Source organism: Oncorhynchus mykiss, chromosome 3, assembly GCF_057628025.1.
Source record: "Oncorhynchus mykiss isolate SJ-2025 chromosome 3, ASM5762802v1, whole genome shotgun sequence".
Classification (NCBI taxonomy): Eukaryota; Metazoa; Chordata; class Actinopteri; order Salmoniformes; family Salmonidae; genus Oncorhynchus; species Oncorhynchus mykiss.
In genome coordinates this window covers 96,722,195-96,747,750 of record NC_143024.1, presented here as the reverse complement: position 1 = coordinate 96,747,750, position 25,556 = coordinate 96,722,195, and the positions used below count along the sequence as shown (strand labels likewise).

General features: G+C 48.7%; 1 protein-coding gene across 1 annotated transcript in view; it reads left to right on the top strand.

Moving 5' to 3' along the window:
• Window positions 1-25,556, top strand: part of LOC110516739 (unconventional myosin-X) — a 254,271-nt gene that overhangs the window by 147,859 nt on the left and 80,856 nt on the right. The window contains exons 11-15 of the mRNA XM_090230756.1: window positions 4,750-4,896; window positions 9,310-9,410; window positions 9,730-9,796; window positions 10,355-10,447; window positions 15,964-16,032. Of these exons, the coding sequence (XP_090086882.1) occupies window positions 4,750-4,896; window positions 9,310-9,410; window positions 9,730-9,796; window positions 10,355-10,447; window positions 15,964-16,032 (477 nt within the window). The remainder of the gene's footprint in view (window positions 1-4,749; window positions 4,897-9,309; window positions 9,411-9,729; window positions 9,797-10,354; window positions 10,448-15,963; window positions 16,033-25,556) is intronic.

Genomic DNA, 25,556 nt, shown 5'->3' with positions numbered 1-25,556 from the left:
AACCCATATCCCTGGTCATAACCTGGACAAACAGCCATCCTGACGTCTAACCCATATCCCTGGTCATAACCTGGACAAACAGCCATCCTGACGTCTAACCCATATCCCTGGTCATAACCTGGACAAACAGCCATCCTGACGTCTAACCCATATCCCTGGTCATAACCTGGACAAACAGCCATCCTAACGTCTAACCCATATCCCTGGTTATAACCTGGACAAACAGCCATCCTGACGTCTAACCCATATCCCTGGTCATAACCTGGACAAACAGCCATCCTGACGTCTAACCCATATCCCTGGTTATAACCTGGACAAACAGCCATCCTGACGTCTAACCCATATCCCTGGTCATAACCTGGACAAACAGCCATCCTGACGTCTAACCCATATCCCTGGTTATAACCTGGACAAACAGCCATCCTGACGTCTAACCCATATCCCTGGTCATAACCTGGACAAACAGCCATCCTGACGTCTAACCCATATCCCTGGTCATAACCTGGACAAACAGCCATCCTGACGTCTAACCCATATCCCTGGTCATAACCTGGACAAACAGCCATCCTGACGTCTAACCCATATCCCTGGTCATAACCTGGACAAACAGCCATCCTGACGTCTAACCCATATCCCTGGTCATAACCTGGACAAACAGCCATCCTGACGTCTAACCCATATCCCTGGTTATAACCTGGACAAACAGCCATCCTGACGTCTAACCCATATCCCTGGTCATAACCTGGACAAACAGCCATCCTGACGTCTAACCCATATCCCTGGTCATAACCTGGACAAACAGCCATCCTGACGTCTAACCCATATCCCTGGTCATAACCTGGACAAACAGCCATCCTGATGTCTAACCCATATCCGTGGTCATAACCTGGACAAACAGCCATCCTGACGTCTAACCCATATCCCTGGTTATAACCTGGACAAACAGCCATCCTGACGTCTAACCCATATCCCTGGTCATAACCTGGACAAACAGCCATCCTGACGTCTAACCCATATCCCTGGTCATAACCTGGACAAACAGCCATCCTGACGTCTAACCCATATCCCTGGTTATAACCTGGACAAACAGCCATCCTAACGTTTAACCCATATCCCTGGTTATAACCTGGACAAACAGCCATCCTAACGTCTAACCCATATCCCTGGTCATAACATGGACAAACAGCCATCCTGACGTCTAACCCATATCCCTGGTCATAACCTGGACAAACAGCCATCCTGACGTCTAACCCATATCCCTGGTCATAACATGGACAAACAGCCATCCTGACGTCTAACCCATATCCCTGGTCATAACCTGGACAAACAGCCATCCTGACGTCTAACCCATATCCCTGGTCATAACCTGGACAAACAGCCATCCTGACGTCTAACCCATATCCCTGGTTATAACCTGGACAAACAGCCATCCTGACGCCTAACCCATATCCCTGGTCATAACCTGGACAAACAGCCATCCTGACGTCTAACCCATATCCCTGGTCATAACCTGGACAAACAGCCATCCTGACGTCTAACCCATATCCCTGGTCATAACATGGACAAACAGCCATCCTGACGTCTAACCCATATCCCTGGTCATAACCTGGACAAACAGCCATCCTGACGTCTAACCCATATCCCTGGTCATAACCTGGACAAACAGCCATCCTGACGTCTAACCCATATCCCTGGTCATAACCTGGACAAACAGCCATCCTGACGTCTAACCCATATCCCTGGTCATAACCTGGACAAACAGCCATCCTGACGTCTAACCCATATCCCTGGTCATAACCTGGACAAACAGCCATCCTGACGTCTAACCCATATCCCTGGTTATAACCTGGACAAACAGCCATCCTGACGTCTAACCTATATCCTTGGTCATAACCTGGACAAACAGCCATCCTAACGTCTAACCCATATCCCTGGTCATAACCTGGACAAACAGTCATACCTGCTATCTGATGGAGTTCCTGGAGCCACCAGTCCAGCTCTATTCTCTATTCAACATGTTTCCCACTCCCACAGATTAATTATAGTCCTGGAACTTTGTGGCCTTGCAATAGACTAGCATCCTGTCCAGGAGGTTACTTGTACATCAAGTTGTTAGCATAGGGCTAATGTGTGCCAGGTTATCTGATGGAACAAGCTACAACCAGCTACAATAATGTGACAGTCGAGAGCTGTCCAGTGACACAAGCCTACCGGACGAGATAAACTACTTCTATGCTCACTTCGAAGCAAATAACACTGAAACATGTATGAGAGCACCAGCTGTACCGGAAGACTGTTTGATCACGCTCTCCGCAGCCGATGTGAGTAGGACCTTTAGCCTCCACATTGACTCTGTACCGTAACACCCCTTTAGTGGTTAAAGTAGGGACGGCATGTAGCCTATTGGTTAGAGTGTAGGGACGGCATGTAGCCTATTGGTTAGAGTGTAGGGACGGCAGGTAGCCTAGTGTTGGGCTAACAAGGTAAACATCTGTCATTCTGCCCCTGAACAAGGCAGTTAACCCACTATGCCCCAGTTGTCCGTCATTGTAAATAGGAAGTGGTTCTTAACTGACTTGCCTAGTTAAATAAAGGTTAAATGAAATAAATAAATACAAAATTCAATGTTGACATATTAACTGGGCCTAGAGACTCACTGTTGATGTAGTTTAACTGGGCCTAGAGACTCATTGTTCATGTAGTTTAACTGGCCCTGGAGACTCACTGTTGATGTAGTTTAACTGGGACTCACTGTTGACGTAGTTTAACTGGGACTCACTGTTGATGTAGTTTAACTGGGACTCACTGTTGACGTAGTTTAACTGGGACTCACTGTTGACGTAGTTTAACTGGGACTCACTGTTGACGTAGTTTAACTGGCCCTGGAGACTCACTGTTGATGTAGTTTAACTGGGACTCACTGTTGACGTAGTTTAACTGGGACTCACTGTTGATGTAGTTTAACTGGGACTCACTGTTGACATAGTTTAACCGGGACTCACTGTTGACGTAGTTTAACCGGGACTCACTGTTGACGTAGTTTAACTGGGACTCACTGTTGACGTAGTTTAACTGGGACTGACTGTTAGTGTAGTTTAACTGGGACTCACTGTTGATGTAGTTTAACTGGGCCTAGAGACTCACTGTTGATGTAGTTTAACTGTGACTCACTGTTGATGTAGTTTAACTGGGACTCACTGTTGATGTAGTTTAACAGGGCCTAGAGACTCACTGTTGATGTAGTTTAACTGGGCCTAGAGACTCACTGTTGATGTAGTTTAACTGTGACTCACTGTTGTAGTTTAACTGGGACTCACTGTTGATGTAGTTTAACTGTGACTCACTGTTGATGTAGTTTAACAAGGTCTAGAGACTCACTGTTGATGTAGTTTAACTGTGACTCACTGTTGATGTAGTTTAACTGGGCCTAGAGACTCACTGTTGATGTAGTTTAACTGTGACTCACTGTTTGTGTAGTTTAACTGGGACTCACTGTTGATGTAGTTTAACAGGGCCTAGAGACTCACTGTTGATGTAGTTTAACTGGGCCTAGAGACTCACTGTTGATGCAGTTTAACTGTGACTCACTGTTGATGTAGTTTAACTGGGCCTAGAGACTCACTGTTGATGTAGTTTAACAGGGCCTAGAGACTCACTGTTGATGTAGTTTAACTGTGACTCACTGTTGATGTAGTTTAACTGGGACTCACTGTTGACGTAGTTTAACCGGGACTCACTGTTGACGTAGTTTAACTGGGACTCACTGTTGACGTAGTTTAACTGGGACTCACTGTTATTGTAGTTTAACTGGGACTCACTGTTGATGTAGTTTAACTGGGCCTAGAGACTCACTGTTGATGTAGTTTAACTGTGACTCACTGTTGATGTAGTTTAACTGGGCCTAGAGACTCACTGTTGATGTAGTTTAACTGTGACTCACTGTTGATGTAGTTTAACTGGGACTCACTGTTGATGTAGTTTAACAGGGCCTAGAGACTCACTGTTGATGTAGTTTAACTGGGCCTAGAGACTCACTGTTGATGTAGTTTAACTGTGACTCACTGTTGATGTAGTTTAACTGGGCCTAGAGACTCACTGTTGATGTAGTTTAACAGGGCCTAGAGACTCACTGTTGATGTAGTTTAACTGTGACTCACTGTTGATGTAGTTTAACTGGGACTCACTGTTGATGTAGTTTAACAGGGCCTAGAGACTCACTGTTGATGTAGTTTAACTGGGCCTAGAGACTCACTGTTGATGTAGTTTAACTGGGCCTAGAGACTCACTGTTGATGTAGTTTAACAGGGCCTAGAGACTCTCTGTTGATGTAGTTTAACAAGGTCTAGAGACTCACTGTTGATGTAGTTTAACTGTGACTCACTGTTGATGTAGTTTAACAGGGCCTAGAGACTCACTGTTGATGTAGTTTAACAGGGCCTAGAGACTCACTGTTGATGTAGTTTAACTGGGCCTAGAGACTCACTGTTGATGTAGTTTAACTGTGACTCACTGTTGATGTAGTTTAACAAGGTCTAGAGACTCACTGTTGATGTAGTTTAACTGTGACTCACTGTTGATGTAGTTTAACAGGGCCTAGAGACTCACTGTTGACGGATTAATATTCAGTGCACTGGTCAGAAGTAACGCACTCTAAAGGAGAATAGGGCGCTGTTTGGGACGTAGCTGGACTCGTCTGGTTTGGCCTGTATATTAATTAACCCTTTCATTGTCTTATCATTTGATTGATAGGCGGTGGACTCTCGGGACTCGGTTGCCATGGCGTTGTACGCCCAGTGTTTCTCCTGGATTATCACACGGATCAACCAGAAGGTCAGAGGGAAGGACAACTTCAAGTCCATCGGCATCCTCGACATTTTCGGCTTCGAGAACTTTGAGGTAGCTTTGTGTTTTTAAAGTAAAAGACCCTGCAGCATTTGAAGGAAGTTGGATTAGCCTGAGTGATGTTACAGGTCTGGGACCAGGCTAGGATATTATGGTTCTGTTAGTGATGTAGATCTGGGACCAGGCTAGGATAGTATGGTTCTGTTATAGATCTGGGACCAGGCTAGGATAGTATGGTTCTGTTAGTGATGTAGATCTGGGACCAGGATAGGATAGTATGGTTCTGTTAGTGATTTAGATCTGGGACCAGGCTAGGATAGTATGGTTCTGTTATAGATCTGGGACCAGGCTAGGATAGTATGGTTCTGTTATAGATCTGGGACCAGGCTAGGATAGTATGGTTCTGTTAGTGATGTAGATCTGGGACCAGGCTAGGATAGTATGGTTCTGTTATAGATCTGGGACCAGGCTAGGATAGTATGGTTCTGTTATAGATCTGGGACCAGGCTAGGATAGTATGGTTCTGTTAGTGATGTAGATCTGGGACCAGGCTAGGATAGTATGGTTCTGTTATAGATCTGGGACCAGGCTAGGATAGTGTTGTTCTGTTATAGATATGGGACCAGGCTAGGATAGTATGGTTCTGTTATAGATCTGGGACCAGGCTGGGATAGTATGGTTCTGTTAGTGATGTAGATCTGGGACCAGGCTAGGATAGTATGGTTCTGTTATAGATCTGGGACCAGGCTAGGATAGTATGGTTCTGTTATAGATCTGGGACCAGGCTAGGATAGTATGGTTCTGTTATAGATCTGGGACCAGGCTGGGATAGTATGGTTCTGTTAGTGATGTAGATCTGGGACCAGGCTAGGATAGTATGGTTCTGTGATAGATCTGGGACCAGGCTAGGATAGTATGGTTCTGTTATAGATCTGGGACCAGGCTAGGATAGTATGGTTCTGTTAGTGATGTAGATCTGGGACCAGGCTAGGATAGTATGGTTCTGTTATAGATCTGGGACCAGGCTAGGATAGTGTTGTTCTGTTATAGATATGGGACCAGGCTAGGATAGTATGGTTCTGTTATAGATCTGGGACCAGGCTGGGATAGTATGGTTCTGTTAGTGATGTAGATCTGGGACCAGGCTAGGATAGTATGGTTCTGTTATAGATCTGGGACCAGGCTAGGATAGTATGGTTCTGTTATAGATCTGGGACCAGGCTAGGATAGTATGGTTCTGTTATAGATCTGGGACCAGGCTAGGATAGTATGGTTCTGTTAGTGATGTAGATCTGGGACCAGGCTAGGATAGTATGGTTCTGTTATAGATCTGGGACCAGGCTAGGATAGTGTTGTTCTGTTATAGATATGGGACCAGGCTAGGATAGTATGGTTCTGTTATAGATCTGGGACCAGGCTGGGATAGTATGGTTCTGTTAGTGATGTAGATCTGGGACCAGGCTAGGATAGTATGGTTCTGTTATAGATCTGGGACCAGGCTAGGATAGTATGGTTCTGTTATAGATCTGGGACCAGGCTAGGATAGTATGGTTCTGTTAGTGATGTAGATCTGGGACCAGGCTAGGATAGTATGGTTCTGTTATAGATCTGGGACCAGGCTAGGATAGTGTTGTTCTGTTATAGATATGGGACCAGGCTAGGATAGTATGGTTCTGTTATAGATCTGGGACCAGGCTGGGATAGTATGGTTCTGTTAGTGATGTAGATCTGGGACCAGGCTAGGATAGTTTGGTTCTGTTATAGATCTGGGACCAGGCTAGGATAGTATGGTTCTGTTATAGATCTGGGACCAGGCTAGGATAGTATGGTTCTGTTATAGATCTGGGACCAGGCTAGGATAGTATGGTTCTGTTAGTGATGTAGATCTGGGACCAGGCTAGGATAGTATTGTTCTGTTATAGATCTGGGACCAGGCTAGGATAGTGTTGTTCTGTTATAGATATGGGACCAGGCTAGGATAGTATGGTTCTGTTATAGATCTGGGACCAGGCTGGGATAGTATGGTTCTGTTAGTGATGTAGATCTGGGACCAGGCTAGGATAGTATGGTTCTGTTATAGATCTGGGACCAGGCTAGGATAGTATGGTTCTGTTATAGATCTGGGACCAGGCTAGGATAGTATGGTTCTGTTAGTGATGTAGATCTGGGACCAGGCTAGGATAGTATGGTTGTGTTATAGATCTGGGACCAGGCTAGGATAGTATGGTTCTGTTATAGATCTGGGACCAGGCTGGGATAGTATGGTTATGTTAGTGATGTAGATCTGGGACCAGGCTAGGATAGTATGGTTCTGTTATAGATCTGGGACCAGGCTAGGATAGTATGGTTCTGTTAGTGATTTAGATCTGGGACCAGGCTAGGATAGTATGGTTCTGTTATAGATCTGGGACCAGGCTAGGATAGTATGGTTCTGTTATAGATCTGGGACCAGGCTGGGATAGTATGGTTCTGTTAGTGATGTAGATCTGGGACCAGGCTAGGATAGTATGGTTCTGTTATAGATCTGGGACCAGGCTAGGATAGTATGGTTCTGTTATAGATCTGGGACCAGGCTAGGATAGTATGGTTCTGTTAGTGATGTAGATCTGGGACCAGGCTAGGATAGTATGGTTCTGTTATAGATCTGGGACCAGGCTTGGATAGTATGGTTCTGTTATAGATCTGGGACCAGGCTAGGATAGTATGGTTCTGTTATAGATCTGGGACCAGGCTAGGATTGTATGGTTCTGTTAGTGATGTAGATCTGGGACCAGGCTATGATAGTATGGTTCTGTTAGTGATGTAGATCTGGGACCAGGCTAGGATAGTGTTGTTCTGTTATAGATATGGGACCAGGCTAGGATAGTATGTTTCTGTTATGATCTGGGACCAGGCTCGGATATTATGGTTCTGTTATAGATCTGGGACCAGGCTGGGATAGTATGGTTCTGTTAGTGATGTTACAGATCTGGGACCAGGCTAGGATAGTATATGGTTCTGTTATAGATCTGGGACCAGGCTAGGATATTATGGTTCTGTTATAGATCTGGGGCTAGGCTAGGATAGTATGGTTCTGTTATACATCTGGGACCAGGCTAGGATAGCATGGTTCTGTTATACATCTGGGACCAGGCTAGGATAGTATGGTTCTGTTATAGATCTGGGACCAGGCTAGGATAGTATGGTTCTGTTAGTGATGTAGATCTGGGACCAGGCTAGGATAGTATGGTTCTGTTATAGATCTGGGACCAGGCTAGGATAGTGTTGTTCTGTTATAGATATGGGACCAGGCTAGGATAGTGTTGTTCTGTTATAGATCTGGGACCAGGCTAGGATAGTATGGTTCTGTTATAGATCTGGGACCAGGCTAGGATAGTGTTGTTCTGTTATAGATATGGGACCAGGCTAGGATAGTATGGTTCTGTTATAGATCTGGGACCAGGCTAGGATAGTATGGTTCTGTTAGTGATGTAGATCTGGGACCAGGCTAGGATAGTATGGTTCTGTTATAGATCTGGGACCAGGCTAGGATAGTGTTGTTCTGTTATAGATATGGGACCAGGCTAGGATAGTGTTGTTCTGTTATAGATCTGGGACCAGGCTAGGATAGTATGGTTCTGTTATAGATCTGGGACCAGGCTAGGATAGTGTTGTTCTGTTATAGATATGGGACCAGGCTAGGATAGTATGGTTCTGTTATAGATCTGGGACCAGGCTAGGATAGTATGGTTCTGTTAGTGAGTATATAGGTCTGGGACCAGGCTAGGATAGTATGGTTCTGTTATAGATCTGGGACCAGGCTAGGATAGTATGGTTCTGTTATAGATCTGTGACCAGGTTAGGATAGTATGGTTCTGTTATAGATCTGGGACCAGGCTAGGATAGTATGGTTCTGTTCTAGATATGGGACCAGGCTAGGATAGTATGGTTCAGTTAGTGATGTTACAGATCTGGGAGCAGGCTAGGATAGTATATGGTTCTGTTATAGATCTGGGACCAGGCTAGGATAGTATGGTTCTGTTATAGATCTGGGACCAGGCTAGGATAGTATGGTTCTGTTCTAGATATGGGACCAGGCTAGGATAGTATGGTTCTGTTAGTGATGTTACAGATCTGGGACCAGGCTAGGATAGTATATGGTTCTGTTTTAGATCTGGGACCAGGCTAGGATAGTATGGTTCTGTTAGTGATGTAGATCTGGGACCAGGCTAGGATAGTATGGTTATGTTGTAGATCTAGGACCAGGCTAGGATAGTATGGTTCTGTTAGTGATGTAGATCTGGGACCAGGCTAGGATAGTATGGTTCTGTTGGAGATCTGGGACCAGGCTAGGATAGTATGGTTCTGTTCTAGATATGGGACCAGGCTAGGATAGTATGGTTCTGTTAGTGATGTTATAGATCGGGATCCAGGCTAGGATAGTATGGTTCTGTTAGTGATGTTATGGTTTATATTTCCATCCTCTAGGTGAACAGGTTTGAACAGTTCAACATCAACTACGCCAACGAGAAGCTCCAGGAATACTTCAACAAACACATCTTCTCCCTGGAACAGCTGGAGTACAACAGGTTAGTTACCAGACATGGCTCTGTCCCAAATTACATTTTATTCCTTATGTAGTGCACTACTTTTAACAAAGGGCCATACTGCTCTCACTATATAGGAAATTGAGTGCCATTTGGGATACAGCAGAGCACCATTTTGTTTCCTATCTGGGGGTTCTTTGGGTGTGACCATGTTGTTCTAGATATGCAGGCACGCTGCCAAATGTTTTCAATGGGACGACAGCAGCCTGGTCACAGCTCATTTCATCACATGAACCTGTGGACAATACAACCACTGTCTCCCTAACTCACTGTTCATGTATGAGTTGTGTTGTTTCCTCAGAGAGGGGATCCAGTGGGAAGCTATAGACTGGAAGGAGAATGCAGAGTGTCTGGATCTCATCGAGAAGGTAGGTAGCAGACTAACGCTAAGACTTACTCTAGGACAAGCCTTTCCTAGGGGACCTCCAGACTAACGCTAAGACTTACTCTAGGATAAGCCTCTCCTAGGGGACCCCCAGACTAACGCCAATACTTACTCTAGGACAAGCCTCTACTAGGGGACCCCCAGACTAACACCAATACTTACTCTAGGACAAGCCTCTACTAGGGGACCCCCAGACTAACGCCAAGACTTACTCTAGGACAAGCCTCTACTAGGGGACCCCCAGACTAACGCCAAGACTTACTCTAGGACAAGCCTCTACTAGGGGACCCCCAGACTAACGCCAAGACTTACTCTAGGACAAGCCTCTACTAGGGGACCCCCAGACTAACGCCAAGACTTACTCTAGGACAAGCCTCTCCTAAGACACCTACCTGACTATCCTGACCAGGACTCTAATACACAGACCTGACTATCCTGACCAAGGCCACATAGCACCCATCTCTGTCTCTATGTGTGAGCTGTGCCAAGCTGACGAAACAGTACTCTGGTCTCAGAAACTAACCTTCCTTTTGTCCGTCAGAAACTGGGCATGTTGGCTCTGATCAACGAGGAGAGTCGCTTCCCTAAAGGCACCGACTACACCCTGCTAGAGAAACTACACAGTAGACACGCTGTGAGTACACACACAGAGACACACACACACGTACACACACACATACACACACACACACACACACACGCAGACAAACACACACACAGACACATGCACACACACACACTCTGCTCTAAAGGAAATGCTTTCCTCTCTAGCCAGCCCAACCCACGCCACGGACAGCTACAGTTTTTTTACAATTACTTTGGCACTAATTTCATTTTTCAAAACTCTGATCAAAACATTGCATTGTGCGTTCATATCTTTAAAAGAAGCGTTGCCCTTGCAGAATCATTGGTTCAAATAACTAATTTATCATGAAATACCATAGGAACATTCATTTAGATCACCCACACACAAGATACCGATAGTTTCACTGTGTCGTTGTTCGTACAATCATTAAATATTGTCGTACAAAATATGTGATACTTGTTTCATTATGGTACTACACATAAATACATCACTATAAAAGGACTAGTAGAGAGAATACAACAGACACAGTGGAATCATTGAACACAATATGACATTTATTGATGAAATACAGTAAAATCACAACATAAGTTTATTTGAATCAAAGCAAAAATAATTAGCTACAAAAAATAAAAAAAACTACAGTAAAAGGTCAACTGCAGTGTTCCTCACCTGGCTTACTGTAAAACATCACTGCAGTGTTCCTCACCTGGCTTACTGTAAAACATCACTGCAGTGTTCCTCACCTGGCTTACTGTAAAACATCACTGCAGTGTTCCTCACCTGGCTTACTGTAAAACATCACTGCAGTGTTCCTCACCTGGCTTACTGTAAAACATCACTGCAGTGTTCCTCACCTGGCTTACTGTAAAACATCACTGCAGTGTTCCTCACCTGGCTTACTGTAAAACATCACTGCAGTGTTCCTCACCTGGCTTACTGTAAAACATCACTGCAGTGTTCCTCACCTGGCTTACTGTAAAACATCACTGCAGTGTTCCTCACCTGGCTTACGTTGCCCAGATACTTGGATGGTTGCTCTCTGGCCAATGAAATTCCGAAATCTCCTCCTTGTCTTGGCCAGGTTGAAGCCTGCCTCATCCAAAAAGAGGAATTTGTGATGGTTTTCGTCAGCATCCGGCTCCATCACCCTCTAAAATTACATTTTGGAAAGAGAATTACTGATTACTGATGTAGAATTTTGGGGGAATTTTTCACAACAGGCATCCTGAAACTGAACATACTCAGCCCTCAGTTGCTTCACTCTGTCTGCATTTCTTTCAAAAGGCACACGGTATAGCTGTTTTTAGAGACACCTGGTGCCTTTTCAGCATCCGCGCAATAGTCGACAAACTCATGGCTTCCACATTGTTGAACATGTCGTCATTGTCCAAGATGTGTTGCCGAATTTCTGAAAAGCAAATATAATTTCTGTCCCGAACCAAATAGACCACAGCACACTCTTGTTGGTAAGTCATAATTTTGCCTCTGCCTCCCCTATTTGGCCTAGTCTCAATTCTGCTGGGAAAATGACACAAAGAACACATTTAGTCACATCACCTACTCTGTGGTACACATTGCCATGCAGTATACAGTCACTTGACAGTTGAGAGTAGCCTGATGTTTAGCGCATGCTGAAGACTTACCGGTTCTCATTGTGGAAAGTTCTGATAATTGAAGCCACGGTTGATCTTCTGAGGTTTGGTTGAATCATTGTAGCTGCCTCAGTAATTGTCTTGCCATGATTTACGACATGGTCTACAGCTCTTGCTTGGGTTTCATTGGACACTCTTAGCTGTTGCTTCCGTTGTCTTGGTCCGTGGTCTTGTCCTCTACCACACCTCTCCAACAAGGCCCACGACCACCTCTCAGAAGGGGTGCTTGGTCCGTGGTCTTGTCCTCTACCACGTTCCCCCACACCTCTCCAACGAGGCCCACGACCACCTCTCAGAAGGGGTGCTTGGTCCGTGGTCTTGTCCTCTACCACGTTCCCCCACACCTCTCCAACGAGGCCCACGACCACCTCTCAGAAGGGGTGCTCGTCCCCTGCCATTCCTTTGGTCACCACATCTTCCTCGTCTTCCTCCTCCCACTGCTTGACCTCTATTGTGACCTGGATCACCTGCCGGCTCCATGTTAACGCTATGTTGTTGTAGGTGGATACCACTCATTTCACTACATAGTCGTACCCCAAGGTGAAATCAATCATCAGTAACGAGTCGGCAGTATTGGAAAAGCAATTACAAGTACCTGCATTCATACACTCACCGGCCACTTTATTAGGTACACCTGCGTGTTAATGCCAATAGCCTGTTCTTTCCAACAGCGAATCATGTGGCTGCCTGCAACTCAATATATAGAGCAGAGAGCTTTAGTTGTTTACAGAGAATGGTGCGATTAACAGAACACATTCAGTCAGCGGCAGTTCTGTTTAGTTCAATGAACAAATGATCTTAGCTTTATGTGTATTGTATCCAAGCAATTGGAAAAAGTGTTAAGAGTTTTCAAAAATGTGCATTTTGATCATCGGTTGTGAGTTTTGTGTCTAGAGTTTTGAAAAATTACATCAATGTTCTAAAATTAGTGCCAAGGTGATTGTAAAAAACTGTAAACTCTCCTCAGACCCAGGCTGAATAATGTCTTCGGTGTAGAGCAGATCAGTGCAGTAACTCTGTCCTCTCAGTCCCCTCTGTCCTCTCTGTCCTCTCAGTCCTCTCTGTCCTCTCTGTCTTCTCTGTCCCCTCTGTCCTCTCAGTCCTCTCTGTCCTCTCAGTCCTCTCTGTCTTCTCAGTCCTCTCTGTCATCTCAGCCCCCTCAGTCCTCTCTGTCATCTCAGCCCCCTCAGTCCTCTCTGTCATCTCAGCCCCCTCAGTCCTCTCTGTCATCTCAGCCCCCTCAGTCCTCTCTGTCCTTTCTGTCCTCACAGTCCTCTCTGTCCTCTCAGTCCTCTCTGTCCTCTCAGCCCTCTCTGTCCTCTCTGTCCTCTCAGTCCTCTCAGCCCTCTCAGTCCTCTCTGTCATCTCAGCACCCTTAGTCCTCTCAGTCCTCTAAGTCATCTGTCCTCTCAGTCCTCTCTTTCCTCTCTGTCATCTCAGTCCTCTCTGTCCTCTTAGTCCTCTCTGCCCTCTCAGTCCTCTCAGTCCTCTCTTCCCTCTCAGTCCTCTCAGACCTCTCAGCCCTCTCTTCCCTCTCAGACATCTCAGACCTCTCTTCCCTCTCAGCCCTCTCAGTCCTCTCAGACCTCTCAGCCCTCTCTTCCCTCTCAGACCTCTCTTCCCTCTCAGCCATTTCAGTCCTCTCAGTCCTCTCAAACCTCTCTTCCCTCTCAGTCCTCTCTTCCCTCTCACCCCTTTCAGACATCTCTTCCCTCTCAGTCCTCTCTTCCCTCTCAGCTCTCTCAGTTCTCGCTCACCTCTCAGTCCTCTCAGTCCTCTCTTCCCTCTCAGTCCTCTCAGATCTCTCAGCCATTTCAGTCCTCTCAGACCTCTCAGACCTCTCAGTCCTCTCTTCCCTCTCAGTCCTCTCTTCCCTCTCAGACCTCTCAGCCCTCTCTTCCCTCTCTGCCCTCTCAGCCCTCTATTCCCTCTCAGCCTTCTCAGTCCTCTCTTCCCTCTCTTCCCTCTCAGCCCTCTCTTCCCTCTCAGCCTTCTCAGTCCTCTCTTCTCTCTCTTCCCTCTCTTCCCTCTCAGCCTTCTCAGTCCTCTCTTCCCTCTTCCCTCTCAGCCCTCACTTCTCTCTCAGCCTTCTCAGTCCTCTCTGCCCTCTCAGCCCTCACTTCTCTCTCAGCCTTCTCAGTCCTCTCTTATCTCTCTTCCCTCACTTCCCTCTCAGCCTTCTCAGTCCTCTCTTCTCTCTCTTCCCTCACTTCCCTCTCAGCCTTCTCAGTCCTCTCTTCCCTCTCTTCCCTCTCAGTCCTCTCTTCCCTCTCAGCCTTCTCAGTCCTCTCTTCCCTCTCTTCCCTCTCAGCCCTCTCAGTCCTCTCTTCCCTCTCAGTCCTCTCTTCCCTCTCAGCCCTCTCAGTCCTCTCTTCTCTCTCTTCCCCCACTTCCCTCTCTTCCCTCTCAGTCCTCTCTTCCCTCTCTTCCCTCTCAGCCCTCTCAGTCCTCTCTTCTCTCTCTTCCCTCACTTCCCTCTCTTCCCTCTCAGTCCTCTCTTCCCTCTCAGCCCTCTCAGTCCTCTCTTCTCTCTCAGTCCTCTCTTCTCTCTCTTCCCTCACTTCCCTCTCTTCCCTCTCAGTCCTCTCTTCTCTCTCAGTCCTCTCTTCTCTCTCTTCCCTCACTTCCCTCTTCCCTCTCAGTCCTCTCTTCCCTCTCTTCCCTCTCAGTCCTCTCTTCTCTCTCAGTCCTCTCTTCTCTCTCTTCCCTCACTTCCCTCTCAGTCCTCTCTTCCCTCTCTTCCCTCTCAGTCCTCTCTTCTCTCTCAGTCCTCTCTTCTCTCTCTTCCCTCACTTCCCTCTCAGCCTTCTCAGTCCTCTCTTCCCTCTCTTCCCTCTCAGTCCTCTCTTCCCTCTCAGCCTTCTCAGTCCTCTCTTCCCTCTCAGTCCTCTCTTCTCTCTCAGTCCTCTCTTCTCTCTCTTCCCTCACTTCCCTCTCTTCCCTCTCAGTCCTCTCTTCCCTCTCTTCCCTCTCAGTCCTCTCTTCCCTCTCAGTCATCTCTTCCCTCTCAGTCCTCTCTTCCCTCTCAGCCTTCTCAGTCCTCTCTTCCCTCTCAGTTCTCTCAGTCCTCTCTTCTCTCTCAGTCCTCTCTTCCCTCACTTCCCTCTCTTCCCTCTCTTCCCTCTCAGTCCTCTCTTCCCTCTCAGTCCTCTCTTCCCTCTTAGCCCTCCCTTCCCTCTCAGCTCTCTGTCCTTTCAGTCCAGACAGGCCAGTGGAAACTGAAGAAATGCACAACAGAAAACCACAACTGAACTGACCTCCATGCCTCCTACTACAGATTGGATCTTTTTATTTTGTTACAGTTTCTGTGTGTGGCTTCGGCACTCTTTCAGATACAATGGTCACAACATTACTCATTGCATTAGCCTAAGTCAGCTCCGTCTGCTCAAATCAGCTGATGAGTTCTGAACATGTAGTTCCCTACCGAGTGTCCAGTGTAATGTTGGTGTCTCTGACTGTCTCTGTCTCTCTCCAGACTAACCAGTACTACATGAAGCCCCCCACCCATCTCTCTCTATATATATTATAACCTGCTGTGTCTCTGTCTCTCTCCAGACTAACCAGTACTACATGAAGCCCCCCACCCATCTCTCTATATATATTATAACCTACTGTGTCTCTGTCTCTCTCCAGACTAACCAGTACTACATGAAGCCCCCCACCCATCTCCCATGGAATCCTTTCTATATATATATTATAACCTGTTGTGTCTCTGTCTCTCTCCAGACTAACCAGTACTACATGAAGCCCCCCACCCATCTCCCATGGAATCCTCTCTATATATATATTATAACCTGTTGTGTCTCTGTCTCTCTCCAGACTAACTAGTACTACATGAAGCCCCCCACCCATCTCACATGGAATCCTCTCTCTATATATATTATAACCTGCTGTGTCTCTTTCTCTCTCCAGACTAACCACTACTACATGAAGCCCAGAGTGACAGATCACCAGTTTGGCATCAAGCACTATGCTGGAGAGGTAAATTACCCTCAAGGAGCTGAGCACTTGAGAAGGTCTCTCTCTCTCTTTCTCTCTCTCTCTCCTTCTCTCAAATTCAAATTTGAATTGCTTTATTGGCATGAAATACAATTTGTAGATACTTCCAAAGCAGTATAGTGGTACAGTATTTCAGGAAATAAAGTACAATACAATGAGGATAATGAAATCCACTTCATTTCAGTAGTACTAATAGCAGTACATATAAACATGGGTACAGGACACTCCTGCTGTTGTATTGTGGAATCTTCAGGCGATACGTTTAATTAAATAGTAAAACAATTACAAAAAGAAAGGCAAATAAATAAAAACATCAAGTTTACATGTTATATACAATGGAAATACTTCAGGGAATAATGGTCATGGGATGTCCCTCAGGCAATCATATACCTTGACTGTAATGGCGTCGGAGAGGATGGCTGCCATTTTATTGGCTCTCAACCAACCGTGCTATTTTGTTTGTTTTTTCACATTGTTTGTAAAGTTATTTTGTACATAATGTTGCTGCTACCATCTCTTATGACCGAGAAGAGCTTCTGGTCATCAGAACAGCGATTACTCACCTTGAATTGGACTAAGAATCCAGACACCCGAACATGCCCTCATCCCGTCATTCGCAGGAGTAAGAGATTTTGCGGAAAGAGATTGGCTTTGCCATCCGTACTGTTAGCCAATGTACAATCGCTGGAAAATAAATGGGACAAACTAAAAGCACGTATATCCTACCAACGAGACAGTAAAAACTTTAAAGTCGTTTGTTTCACCGAGTTGTGGCTGAACGACGACATTAAAAACATACAGCTGGCGGGTTATACACTCTATCAGCAGGATAGAAGAGAAGCCTCTGGTAAAGTGCAAATCAATCCCAGAACAACAGCAAAGGACCTTGTGAAGATGCTGGAGGAAACGGGTACAAAAGTATCTATATCCACAGTAAAACGAGTCCTATATCGACATAACCTGAAAGTCCGCTCAGCAAGGAAGAAGCCACTGCTCCAAATCCATCATTTAAAAGCCAGACTACGGTTTGCAACTTCACATGGGGACAAAGATCGTACTTTTTGGAGAAATGTCCTCTCGTCTGATGAAACAGAAATAGAACTGTTTGGCCATAATGACCATCGTTATTTTTGGAGGAAAAAGGGGGAGGCTTGCAAGCCGAAGAACACCATCCCAACCGTGATGCACGGGGTTGGCAGCATCATGTTGTGGGGGTGGCAGCATCATGTTGTGGGGGTGGCAGCATCATGTTGTGGGGGTAGCAGCATCATGTTGTGGGGGTAGAAGCATCATGTTGTGGGGGTAGCAGCATCATGTTGTGGGGGTGGCAGCATCATGTTGTGGGGGTGGCAGCATCATGTTGTGGGACTGCTTTGTTGCAGGAGGGACTGGTGCACTTCACAAAATAGATGGCATCATGAGGTGGGGAAATTATGTGGATATATTGAAGCAACATCTCAAGACATTAGTCAGGAAGTTAAAGCTTGGTCGCAGATGGGTCTTCCAAATGGACAATGACCCCAAGCGTACTTCCAAAGTTGTGGCAAAATGGCTAAAGGACAACAAGGTCAAGGTATTGGAGTGGCCATCACAAAGCCCTGACCTCAATCCTATAGAAAATGTGTGGGCAGAACTGAAAAAGTGTGTGCGAGCAAGGAGGCCTACAAACCTGACTCAGTTACACCAGCTCTGTCAGGAGGAATGGGCCAAAATTCACCCAACTTATTGTGGGAAGCTTGTGGAAGGCTACCTGAAACGTTTGACCCAAGTTAAACAATTTAAAGGCAATGCTACCAAATACTAGTTGAGTGTCTGTAAACTTCTGACCCACTGGGAATGCGATGAAAGAAATAAAAGCTGAAATGCATCATTCTCTCTACTATTATTCTGACATTTTACATTCTTAAAATAAAGTGACCTAAGATAGGGAATTGTTATGAGGATTAAATATCAGGAATTGTAAAACGGGGAAAAAAAACAGAGTTTAAATGTATTTGGCTAAGATGTATGTAAACTTCTGACCAACTGTATGTCTATTACCCTCAGGGTAACACATTCAGGTTCAGAACCTGTTCTAGCTTTAATATCTCCACATCCATCTGCAAAAGCACATTGCCTTCAGCTTGAAACTGGTTGGTTTCTGGAACTCATCATAGATGAATCTGAAGGAGAAGCTGCATCTATGTATGAATCATTGTCACTAAGGTCCTTTGTTGAGTTTCAACCATATTTGTGGGTATTACCCTTTTTGATCTGGCCCAGTGACAGGTCCTGTTTCTACCATAGTCATTCCTCCCTGAGTCCCTGCCCTGCCCTGCCCAGTGACAGGTCCTGTTTCTACCATAGTCATTCCTCCTGAGTCCCTGCCCTGCCCAGTGACAGGTCCTGTTTCTACCATAGTCATTCTCCCTGAGTCCCTGCCCTGCCATGCCCAGTGACAGGTCCTGTTTCTACCATAGTCATTCCTCCTGAGTCCCTGCCCTGCCCTGCCCAGTGACAGGTCCTGTTTCTACCATAGTCATTCTCCCTGAGTCCCTGCCCTGCCCAGTGACAGGTCCTGTTTCTACCATAGTCATTCCTCCTGAGTCCCTGCCCTGCCCAGTGACAGGTCCTGTTTCTACCATAGTCATTCCTCCTGAGTCCCTGCCCTGCCCTGCCCAGTGACAGGTCCTGTTTCTACCATAGTCATTCCTCCTGAGTCCCTGCCCTGCCCAGTGACAGGTCCTGTTTCTACCATAGTCATTCTCCCTGAGTCCCTGCCCTGCCCAGTGACAGGTCCTGTTTCTACCATAGTCATTCTCCCTGAGTCCCTGCCCTGCCCTGCCCAGTGACAGGTCCTGTTTCTACCATAGTCATTCCTCCTGAGTCCCTGCCCTGCCCAGTGACAGGTCCTGTTTCTACCATAGTAATTCCTCCTGAGTCCCTGCCCTGCCCAGTGACAGGTCCTGTTTCTACCATAGTCATTCTCCCTGAGTCCCTGCCCTGCCCAGTGACAGGTCCTGTTTCTACCATAGTCATTCCTCCTGAGTCCCTGCCCTGCCCTGCCCAGTAACAGGTCCTGTTTCTACCATAGTCATTCCTCCTGAGTCCCTGCCCTGCCCAGTGACAGGTCCTGTTTCTACCATAGTCATTCCTCCTGAGTCCCTGCCCTGCCCAGTGACAGGTCCTGTTTCTACCATAGTCATTCTCCCTGAGTCCCTGCCCTGCCCAGTGACAGGTCCTGTTTCTACCATAGTCATTCTCCCTGAGTCCCTGCCCTGCCCAGTGACAGGTCCTGTTTCTACCATAGTCATTCCTCCTGAGTCCCTGCCCTGCCCTGCCCAGTGACAGGTCCTGTTTCTACCATAGTCATTCCTCCTGAGTCCCTGCCCTGCCTAGTGACAGGTCCTGTTTCTACCATAGTCATTCCTCCTGAGTCCCTGCCCTGCCCTGCCCAGTGACAGGTCCTGTTTCTACCATAGTCATTCCTCCTGAGTCCCTGCCCTGCCCAGTGACAGGTCCTGTTTCTACCATAGTCATTCCTCCTGAGTCCCTGCCCTGCCCAGTGACAGGTCCTGTTTCTACCATAGTCATTCTCCCTGAGTCCCTGCCCTGCTCTGCCCAGTGACAGGTCCTGTTTCTACCATAGTCATTCCTCCTGAGTCCCTGCCCTGCCCTGCCCAGTGACAGGTGCTGTTTCTACCATAGTCATTCCTCCTGAGTCCCTGCCCTGCCCAGTGACAGGTCCTGTTTCTACCATAGTCATTCTCCCTGAGTCCCTGGCCTGCCCTGTGACAGGTCCTGTTTCTACCATAGTCATTCTCCCTGAGTCCCTGCCCTGCCCTGCCCAGTGACAGGTCCTGTTTCTACCATAGTCATTCCTCCTGAGTCCCTGCCCTGCCCAGTGACAGGTCCTGTTTCTACCATAGTCATTCCTCCTGAGTCCCTGCCCTGCCCAGTGACAGGTCCTGTTTCTACCATAGTCATTCTCCCTGAGTCCCTGCCCTGCCATGCCCAGTGACAGGTCCTGTTTCTACCATAGTCATTCCTCCTGAGTCCCTGCCCTGCCCTGCCCAGTGACAGGTCCTGTTTCTACCATAGTCATTCCTCCTGAGTCCCTGCCCTGCCCTGCCCAGTGACAGGTCCTGTTTCTACCATAGTCATTCTCCCTGAGTCCCTGCCCTGCCCAGTAACAGGTCCTGTTTCTACCATAGTCATTCCTCCTGAGTCCCTGCCCTGCCCTGCCCAGTGACAGGTCCTGTTTCTACCATAGTCATTCCTCCTGAGTCCCTGCCCTGCCTAGTGACAGGTCCTGTTTCTACCATAGTCATTCCTCCTGAGTCCCTGCCCTGCCCAGTGACAGGTCCTGTTTCTACCATAGTCATTCCTCCTGAGTCCCTGCCCTGCCCAGTGACAGGTCCTGTTTCTACCATAGTCATTCTCCCTGAGTCCCTGCCCTGCGCTGCCCAGTGACAGGTCCTGTTTCTACCATAGTCATTCTCCCTGAGTCCCTGCCCTGCCCTGCCCAGTGACAGGTCCTGTTTCTACCATAGTCATTCCTCCTGAGTCCCTGCCCTGCCCAGTGACAGGTCCTGTTTCTACCATAGTAATTCCTCCTGAGTCCCTGCCCTGCCCAGTGACAGGTCCTGTTTCTACCATAGTCATTCTCCCTGAGTCCCTGCCCTGCCCAGTGACAGGTCCTGTTTCTACCATAGTCATTCCTCCTGAGTCCCTGCCCTGCCCTGCCCAGTAACAGGTCCTGTTTCTAACATAGTCATTCCTCCTGAGTCCCTGCCCTGCCCAGTGACAGGTCCTGTTTCTACCATAGTCATTCCTCCTGAGTCCCTGCCCTGCCCAGTGACAGGTCCTGTTTCTACCATAGTCATTCTCCCTGAGTCCCTGCCCTGCCCAGTGACAGGTCCTGTTTCTACCATAGTCATTCTCCCTGAGTCCCTGCCCTGCCCAGTGACAGGTCCTGTTTCTACCATAGTCATTCCTCCTGAGTCCCTGCCCTGCCCTGCCCAGTGACAGGTCCTGTTTCTACCATAGTCATTCCTCCTGAGTCCCTGCCCTGCCTAGTGACAGGTCCTGTTTCTACCATAGTCATTCCTCCTGAGTCCCTGCCCTGCCCTGCCCAGTGACAGGTCCTGTTTCTACCATAGTCATTCCTCCTGAGTCCCTGCCCTGCCCAGTGACAGGTCCTGTTTCTACCATAGTCATTCTCCCTGAGTCCCTGCCCTGCTCTGCCCAGTGACAGGTCCTGTTTCTACCATAGTCATTCCTCCTGAGTCCCTGCCTTGCCCTGCCCAGTGACAGGTCCTGTTTCTACCATAGTCATTCCTCCTGAGTCCCTGCCCTGCCTAGTGACAGGTCCTGTTTCTACCATAGTCATTCCTCCTGAGTCCCTGCCCTGCCCTGCCCAGTGACAGGTCCTGTTTCTACCATAGTCATTCCTCCTGAGTCCCTGCCCTGCCCAGTGACAGGTCCTGTTTCTACCATAGTCATTCTCCCTGAGTCCCTGCCCTGCTCTGCCCAGTGACAGGTCCTGTTTCTACCATAGTCATTCCTCCTGAGTCCCTGCCTTGCCCTGCCCAGTGACAGGTGCTGTTTCTACCATAGTCATTCCTCCTGAGTCCCTGCCCTGCCCAGTGACAGGTCCTGTTTCTACCATAGTCATTCTCCCTGAGTCCCTGGCCTGCCCTGTGACAGGTCCTGTTTCTACCATAGTCATTCTCCCTGAGTCCCTGCCCTGCCCTGCCCAGTGACAGGTCCTGTTTCTACCATAGTCATTCCTCCTGAGTCCCTGCCCTGCCCAGTGACAGGTCCTGTTTCTACCATAGTCATTCCTCCTGAGTCCCTGCCCTGCCCAGTGACAGGTCCTGTTTCTACCATAGTCATTCCTCCTGAGTCCCTGCCCTGCCCTGCCCAGTGACAGGTCCTGTTTCTACCATAGTCATTCCTCCTGAGTCCCTGCCCTGCCCTGCCCAGTGACAGGTCCTGTTTCTACCATAGTCATTCTCCCTGAGTCCCTGCCCTGCCCAGTAACAGGTCCTGTTTCTACCATAGTCATTCCTCCTGAGTCCCTGCCCTGCCCTGCCCAGTGACAGGTCCTGTTTCTACCATAGTCATTCCTCCTGAGTCCCTGCCCTGCCTAGTGACAGGTCCTGTTTCTACCATAGTCATTCCTCCTGAGTCCCTGCCCTGCCCTGCCCAGTGACAGGTCCTGTTTCTACCATAGTCATTCCTCCTGAGTCCCTGCCCTGCCCAGTGACAGGTCCTGTTTCTACCATAGTCATTCCTCCTGAGTCCCTGCCCTGCCCAGTGACAGGTCCTGTTTCTACCATAGTCATTCTCCCTGAGTCCCTGCCCTGCTCTGCCCAGTGACAGGTCCTGTTTCTACCATAGTCATTCCTCCTGAGTCCCTGCCTTGCCCTGCCCAGTGACAGGTGCTGTTTCTACCATAGTCATTCCTCCTGAGTCCCTGCCCTGCCCAGTGACAGGTCCTGTTTCTACCATAGTCATTCTCCCTGAGTCCCTGGCCTGCCCTGTGACAGGTCCTGTTTCTACCATAGTCATTCTCCCTGAGTCCCTGCCCTGCCCTGCCCAGTGACAGGTCCTGTTTCTACCATAGTCATTCCTCCTGAGTCCCTGCCCTGCCCAGTGACAGGTCCTGTTTCTACCATAGTCATTCCTCCTGAGTCCCTGCCCTGCCCAGTGACAGGTCCTGTTTCTACCATAGTCATTCTCCCTGAGTCCCTGCCCTGCCATGCCCAGTGACAGGTCCTGTTTCTACCATAGTCATTCCTCCTGAGTCCCTGCCCTGCCCTGCCCAGTGACAGGTCCTGTTTCTACCATAGTCATTCCTCCTGAGTCCCTGCCCTGCCCTGCCCAGTGACAGGTCCTGTTTCTACCATAGTCATTCTCCCTGAGTCCCTGCCCTGCCCAGTAACAGGTCCTGTTTCTACCATAGTCATTCCTCCTGAGTCCCTGCCCTGCCCTGCCCAGTGACAGGTCCTGTTTCTACCATAGTCATTCCTCCTGAGTCCCTGCCCTGCCTAGTGACAGGTCCTGTTTCTACCATAGTCATTCCTCCTGAGTCCCTGCCCTGCCCTGCCCAGTGACAGGTCCTGTTTCTACCATAGTCATTCCTCCTGAGTCCCTGCCCTGCCCAGTGACAGGTCCTGTTTCTACCATAGTCATTCCTCCTGAGTCCCTGCCCTGCCCTGCCCAGTGACAGGTCCTGTTTCTACCATAGTCATTCCTCCTGAGTCCCTGCCCTGCCCAGTGACAGGTCCTGTTTCTACCATAGTCATTCCTCCTGAGTCCCTGCCCTGCCCAGTGACAGGTCCTGTTTCTACCATAGTCATTCTCCCTGAGTCCCTGCCCTGCCCTGCCCAGTGACAGGTCCTGTTTCTACCATAGTCATTCTCCCTGAGTCCCTGCCCTGCCCTGCCCAGTGACAGGTCCTGTTTCTACCATAGTCATTCTCCCTGAGTCCCTGCCCTGCCCTGCCCTGTGACAGGTCCTGTTTCTACCATAGTCATTCTCCCTGAGTCCCTGCCCTGCCCAGTGACAGGTCCTGTTTCTACCATAGTCATTCCTCCTGAGTCCCTGCCCTGCCCTGCCCAGTGACAGGTCTTGTTTCTACCATAGTCATTCTCCCTGAGTCCCTGCCCTGCCCTGCCCTGTGACAGGTCCTGTTTCTACCATAGTCATTCCTCCTGAGTCCCTGCCCTGCCCTGCCCAGTGACAGGTCTTGTTTCTACCATAGTCATTCTCCCTGAGTCCCTGCCCTGCCCTGCCCTGTGACAGGTCCTGTTTCTACCATAGTCATTCCTCCTGAGTCCCTGCCCTGCCCAGTGACAGGTCCTGTTTCTACCATAGTCATTCTCCCTGAGTCCCTGCCCTGCCCTGCCCAGTGACAGGTCCTGTTTCTACCATAGTCATTCTCCCTGAGTCCCTGCCCTGCCCAGTGACAGGTCCTGTTTCTACCATAGTCATTCCTCCTGAGTCCCTGCCCTGCCCTGCCCAGTAACAGGTCCTGTTTCTACCATAGTCATTCCTCCTGAGTCCCTGCCCTGCCCTGCCCAGTGACAGGTCTTGTTTCTACCATAGTCATTCTCCCTGAGTCCCTGCCCTGCCCTGCCCTGTGACAGGTCCTGTTTCTACCATAGTCATTCCTCCTGAGTCCCTGCCCTGCCCAGTGACAGGTCCTGTTTCTACCATAGTCATTCTCCCTGAGTCCCTGCCCTGCCCTGCCCAGTGACAGGTCCTGTTTCTACCATAGTCATTCCTCCTGAGTCCCTGCCCTGCCCAGTGACAGGTCCTGTTTCTACCATAGTCATTCCTCCTGAGTCCCTGCCCTGCCCAGTGACAGGTCCTGTTTCTACCATAGTCATTCTCCCTGAGTCCCTGCCCTGCCCTGCCCAGTGACAGGTCCTGTTTCTACCATAGTCATTCCTCCTGAGTCCCTGCCCTGCCCTGCCCAGTGACAGGTCCTGTTTCTACCATAGTAATTCCTCCTGAGTCCCTGCCCTGCCCAGTGACAGGTCCTGTTTCTACCATAGTAATTCCTCCTGAGTCCCTGCCCTGCCCAGTGACAGGTCCTGTTTCTACCATAGTCATTCTCCCTGAGTCCCTGCCCTGCCCTGCCCAGTGACAGGTCCTGTTTCTACCATAGTCATTCTCCCTGAGTCCCTGCCCTGCCCTGCCCAGTGACAGGTCCTGTTTCTACCATAGTCATTCCTCCTGAGTCCCTGCCCTGCCCTGTGACAGGTCCTGTTTCTACCATAGTCATTCCTCCTGAGTCCCTGCCCTGCCCTGTGACAGGTCCTGTTTCTACCATAGTCATTCCTCCTGAGTCCCTGCCCTGCCCAGTGACAGGTCCTGTTTCTACCATAGTCATTCCTCCTGAGTCCCTGCCCTGCCCAGTGACAGGTCCTGTTTCTACCATAGTCATTCCTCCTGAGTCCCTGCCCTGCCCAGTGACAGGTCCTGTTTCTACCATAGTCATTCCTCCTGAGTCCCTGCCCTGCCCAGTGACAGGTCCTGTTTCTACCATAGTCATTCTCCCTGAGTCCCTGCCCTGCCCTGCCCAGTGACAGGTCCTGTTTCTACCATAGTCATTCCTCCTGAGTCCCTGCCCTGCCCTGCCCAGTGACAGGTCCTGTTTCTACCATAGTCATTCCTCCTGAGTCCCTGCCCTGCCCAGTGACAGGTCCTGTTTCTACCATAGTCATTCCTCCTGAGTCCCTGGCCTGCCCTGCCCAGTGACAGGTCCTGTTTCTACCATAGTCATTCCTCCTGAGTCCCTGCCCTGCCCAGTGACAGGTCCTGTTTCTACCATAGTCATTCTCCCTGAGTCCCTGCCCTGCCCAGTGACAGGTCCAGTTTCTACCATAGTCATTCTCCCTGAGTCACTGCCCTGCCCAGTGACAGGTCCTGTTTCTACCATAGTCATTCCTCCTGAGTCCCTGCCCTGCCCTGCCCAGTGACAGGTCCTGTTTCTACCATAGTCATTCCTCCTG